The 5576-nt window shown below is 32.7% G+C and overlaps 1 protein-coding gene across 1 annotated transcript; it reads left to right on the top strand.

Moving 5' to 3' along the window:
* On the top strand, window positions 1-3804 carry LOC123913835 (wax ester synthase/diacylglycerol acyltransferase 11-like). Its single transcript, XM_045964711.1, has 5 exons — window positions 1-450; window positions 556-1128; window positions 2298-2651; window positions 3143-3280; window positions 3434-3804. The coding sequence occupies exons 1-5, from the start codon at window positions 265-267 to the stop codon at window positions 3596-3598; spliced, it is 1416 nt and encodes a 471-aa protein (XP_045820667.1). The 5' UTR covers window positions 1-264; the 3' UTR covers window positions 3599-3804.
* The last annotated feature ends 1772 nt before the right edge of the window (window positions 3805-5576 follow it).

Raw genomic sequence — 5576 nt, 5'->3', positions numbered from 1 at the left:
AGCTGAGATTCAAAACAATGTGAAACTGAATGCTTTCTCCATAGTAGCTAATCCAAATCCAAGATCATATTGGAGAGATATATGCTTGGACCATCTTTTTAAAATTTTAACCAATGAATGTCACACTAGAAGTGAGGGTTTAACTTGTGCTAGAATTCTATAAGTACCCAGAGACCAGTTTCGAATCTTTATATACTTGGAGACAAGTTAATTACTCTCTACTTTCCAACACTGCACGTTGTGTAGTGCATAGTACTATAATCAATGGACAACATTGAAGAAGAAGTAAGAGAGCCGGTTAGTCCAAGTGGACAATACTTCAACACAGCACCCTTATGTTCATATGTTTTTGGATTTTTGGAATTAGAAATTCCAATTGACGACGATCAAGCTATGTATTTGCTTCAACATGTTTTCTTACCTATTAATCCACGCTTCTCCTCTATAATGGTACTTACTTATATGTTCTTTATTTTTCGTTACAAATTTTTGCTTATAAAAAAAATAATATTAACATGTGCATATATGCTATATATGCATGCAAAATAAATATAGGTGAGAGACAAAGATGAAAAAATGAAGTGGAAAAAAGTAGAGGTAAATCCTGAAGATCATCTAAAGGTTCCAATATTCCCCAAAATTGAGTCAACAGAATTTTATGACAAAGATTTTGATGATTATGTTTCAAAAATATTAATAGAAAGGACACCACAAAACAAACCACTTTGGGAAATTCATTTGATAAAGTATCCAACAAGCAATGCTGCTTTCACTATAATATTCAAACTTCATCATGCACTTGGTGATGGTTACTCTCTCATGGGTGCTCTTCTTTCTTGTCTTCATAGAGCTGATGACTCTTCTCTTCCTTTGTCTTTTCCTAATCGCAAATCATCGCAATTGTTAACTCCCAAGAAAGGTTTTTTCAAGTTGTTCCCTTCAACTATTTTCTCAATTTTTAATTCCATCTTTGATTTTGGATGGAGTATAGCCAAAAGCTCAATAATTGAAGATGACAAAACACCTATATGGAATGGAGAGGAAGGTTCAGAGTTTCTTCCTTGTGCACTTACAAACCTAACATTCTCTCTTGATGAAATCAAAACAATCAAGTCTAAACTTGGAGTGGTAAGCCATATGGTTTTTTGTGTTTTGCTATTTATGGCTTATTAATATTGTTTATCTATAACTTCATGTAATATATGAGCATATTTCACCTAACGCGTAAAAATGTAATTGTGGGTTTGGTTATGCACGTAATATGTGAGCATATTTCATGTAACACATACAGATGTATTTTTGGTTGACAACCTATTGATACAAAATACCATGTAGTAAGGTTAAGGTTTAATTGCACTTTCGGTCCCCCTATTTTATAAGATCCACGATTTTGATCCTCCAATTTAAAAATCAAACATTTTTGCCCCCCTCCTCCCCCCCCCCCGCCATTTTTATTTCTTTTGCACTTTTGGTCCCCTACCCCATTTTTTAACCAACTGACAGAAAAAACGCTGATGCGGTAGTATTCATGTGGCAAAAAAGTCAGCAAATATATTATTTTTAATAATAAATAAAATTTAAAACAATTAAGTAATTTTAAAAAAATAAAATAAACTTTGGAATATGGAGATCTAGGTTTTTCTCTTGTTACTTTATTTTTTTTAATTACTTAATTGTTTTAAATTTTATCCGTTACTCACTCCGTTCCAAAATAAATGACCTAGTTGACCACCTTCATGTTTGCCATTGCACAACTTTAATTATTAATATCTATTATTAAAAATTATAAAAATTATATATTTTTAAAATACTCATCAAGACAAATCAAACATCTCATATGCTAATATTTACATATACATATTAGTAGCAAAATACACTCAAAGGAGGTTATATGAATAGTAGACAAAGTGAAAAATAAATCATTTATTTTAGGACGGAGGGAGTATTAAAAATAATATATTTGCTGACGTGTACTTGTTTTGCCACATGGATACTGTCAGATCAACGTTTTTCCTGCCAACTGGTTAGAAAATGGGGTGGGGGACCAAAAGTGGAAAAAAAAATCAAAATATGGGGGCAAGAATGTTTGATTTTAAAATAGAGGATCAAAATTGTGAATCTTATAAAATTTGTGGACCAAAAGTACAATTAAACCTAATATTAATTTAAATATGAATAGATTTTGTAAGTTTGTATATGATCTACGTTCTTATAGTTTTTCAATTGTGGTAGTACTATACATGTTTCATCTTAAGCTTAAATTAGTTCTAATTAATATGATTTTTTCGGTATTGCAGACAATAAATGATGTGATTACTGGGGTTATTTTCTATGGGATTAGGCTATACATGCAAGAAATTGACAATAAGGCAAGATCATCAAACTCAACAGGATTGGTGTTGCTTAGTACTAGGAATATTGGAAGTTACCAATCAGTCCAAGATATGATGAAGGCCGATTCAAAATCTCCATGGGGGAATCATATTTCTTTCTTACATTTATCAATCCCAAATTTAAGCCAAACCAGCCTATCAAACCCCCTAGAATTTATTTGGAAAGCACAAAAAATAATCAAGAGGAAGAGAAATACTTTCACTGTTTTTCTTATTGAATGGGTTTTAGACATGATGCTGAAATTAAGAGGACACGAGGTATGTATATGTATAGGTTCACTTGGTATATTCACCATAATATTAGTCTTTGGGAGCAACTTTATATATCCCGTATTTTCTTTAAAAAAATAACCCTCTTGCACTACAACATTTTTAGCTTTCGGCAACGGCATAAAACATTGACCAACATATTTCCAACCGTCGAGTGTACGACTGTTGACTAAATGTTTAGGTTACAATTTTCGTGCAGCATTTTAGATGAATATTATTACATTTAATTTCTTAACATGTGCCTTTAGATACATGTGCATTTTCCCAAAAAAACGAATATGATTTAGAAACTATACTATAGACGAGACAAAAGTTCCTGTATACGTATATACATATATTAGTTAAGTTTTTTTTTTTTTTCCAGATGTGTACATCACACACATGTGAAGTAATTTGGAATGGAAAAAGTAAACAAGCCTTAAATCTTTCATTTGTTTCATGTTTTTGAAAGGCTTGAGCTATATTAACATGTATTGCAGGCAGTTGCAAAACATATATATACCACATTGAGAAACTCAAGTGTTGTTATGTCCAATTTGATTGGGCCTGTGGAACCTATGGCTTTGGCAAATCATCCTGTAAAAGGCTTGTACTTTATAATGTCTGGTGCACCTGAGGTAACCATTATCTTTATCTCTCTGGTTTTTGCTAATCTCTCTCTATCTTAAAAAGCCTAATTAAGAAGAGATAGATTTTAGCTAGCATGTTTTTTTAGAACAATATGAATATATGAATGTGTTATTCTAACATGTTATCCTTGGTGGTTGCAGAGTATAGACATTGCAGTTATGAGCTATGCAAGAACATTAAGAATTACTTTGAAAACACAGAAAGACTTGATTGATGAGCAAAAGTTTAAATTGTGCATGGTAAGAGCCTTTGAAGCCATATCAAAAGCATCGATGGAGATTCCCAACAAAACAAAGATTAAATAGACATTCTATGTGGAGAAAGAGAGGAGCAAGTGAGAGGAAGTTCATTATTTGTCAATTTATTATCAACATTAATTAAGTAGAGAACTTAAATTCTAATTTATAATATCAATCGTTGGATAATAATAGATGTAGTATATATATGTCTATACAATTTGGTTGAATAATAATATCACTATTTATTAATGAATTTTTTTGGAATATACCTATTTGGAGGAGTGTTTTGTATATTAAGCGTTAATTTTGTGGTCTAAATTTGGGAGTTCATAGTCCAAGGGTCTAAAGCAATGTTTTAAAAACCGGACCGGAGGTCGAACCGGTGTGACCTCCGGTTCACGGTTCAATTGGTCGGATCGGTTGGACCGCTATTAAACCGATCGAACCGGAATAATAAATAAATATAATATTAAACTTCATAAATAATAATTTTTATAAATAAAATTCATCATAGTAGTAGTTTTTTAAAAACAGAATTGGATAGTATGACCCAATATATTTATTGCCTCAAAGAAAGAAAAACCCAATACATTTGTTCAACAAAACACAAGGCAAATTAGGCAATATATATAGGAGTACTTTTAACTAAACCTAATTAGCCAAAGACAGTTCACAGCCGCAACATCACTTTCCTCTCCCTATTTTTACTCTATGTTTTTCCAGATTCTGCATCTCAAATTCTATACCTACCTTTTCTTCTTCTTCTTCTCAAACTCTTTTTTTTTTTTTGCCTTAAAGGTTGATACTTAAATTAATAATTGTTGTTTCAGCAACAATGTTACACAGAAATAGAAACAAGAAACAATTGCAAAGAGATTATGCAGAACCATATGTATTATCCAACCCGAAAAACTTCTCAAACTCTACCTCTTCTTAAATGGTGTAAAAATAAAGAACTGTGCTGGTCTTAAACTGATGGATCTATATCATCATGATAGAGAAGGAGGATTTGGGGATTAAAAGTGCAAGCTTTTTTTAAAAAAAAAAAATCGCAATTTTTTAACTATTGTCTGTACTGGAAATCGAAAAAAAAAAATTATGTTTTTTTATTAAATAAATTGGACCGGCCGGTTAGACAAAACCGGCACCGGTTCACTGGTTCATCCGGTTTTTACCGGTTCGCACCGGTTTTTACGGTTTTTTGAGCGGTTTTGCAGACTGCCGGTTCTGGAAGGCTAGCCGGACCGGTGCTAGGCCCGGTTCTCGGTCGAACCGGTTGGACCGGCCGGTCCGGTCCGGTTTTATAAACATTGGTCTAAAGTTTATGAATATTGTACTATTTGAAGAATAGGAATTGAAGTATTTGAATTTTCGAGGGTCAAACTATTTGAAGAATATGAATTTTTGGATTAAATGGAGTTTAAGATGTAACAACAATGTAATATGTAACAACCGATCCGATCTATCCGCCACATGGTTAGAATTGTGCCCAATTTAAATGGTTTGCAGTTTTTATTAGTTGGTGATTTTCAATCTGCAACCAACCAATTCTCAACCATAGTCTAAACTCTAAACTTGTAATTTCACAATACCTTTTTTTTTTCTTTTAATTTTTGATGGGATATAACACCTTATTTATTAATTGTGATCCTCTGCATTTTTTACTCTCTTCAATTATGTCGTTATCAATTTTTGAGGATATAAATATAATGATGTGACATTTAGTGAATTTAATTATTTAATACCCCTCTAGTCATACTTATAAGCAGCATTTAACTATGTTGGATTCTCGTAAGTACTTTGTTTTTAAAGATGTTACTTTTCACGAAATTGTGGCTTACTTCACTCATCATCATCCTCAGGGGTCTCTAGAGCTGTCAAATGGGCTGGATCGGCCCAGCCCGGCCCAGTGGGACAAACAATATATATCGGCTAGGCTGGCTCGATTATTGTTGGGCTACCTATTTAGAAAATTGCTTTTTAGGCCCCCTGCAGTGCTCCCAGACCCCTCATAAACCCAACAATTTTTCTGCTTTTGGACTTT

Source organism: Trifolium pratense, linkage group LG3, assembly GCF_020283565.1.
Source record: "Trifolium pratense cultivar HEN17-A07 linkage group LG3, ARS_RC_1.1, whole genome shotgun sequence".
NCBI lineage: Eukaryota > Viridiplantae > Streptophyta > Magnoliopsida > Fabales > Fabaceae > Trifolium > Trifolium pratense.
Note: the sequence above shows the minus strand (reverse complement) of the source record. Positions and strands in the feature narration are given on the sequence as shown.

Coding starts and splice junctions, on each gene's coding strand:
- LOC123913835 (XM_045964711.1), top strand. CDS start 265: ATGGACAACATTGAAGAAGAAGTAAGAGAGCCGGTTAGTCCAAGTGGA. Junction 2,652..3,142: donor TGAAATTAAGAGGACACGAG/GTATGTATATGT, acceptor CATGTATTGCAG/GCAGTTGCAAAACATATATA. Junction 3,281..3,433: donor TAATGTCTGGTGCACCTGAG/GTAACCATTATC, acceptor TGGTGGTTGCAG/AGTATAGACATTGCAGTTAT.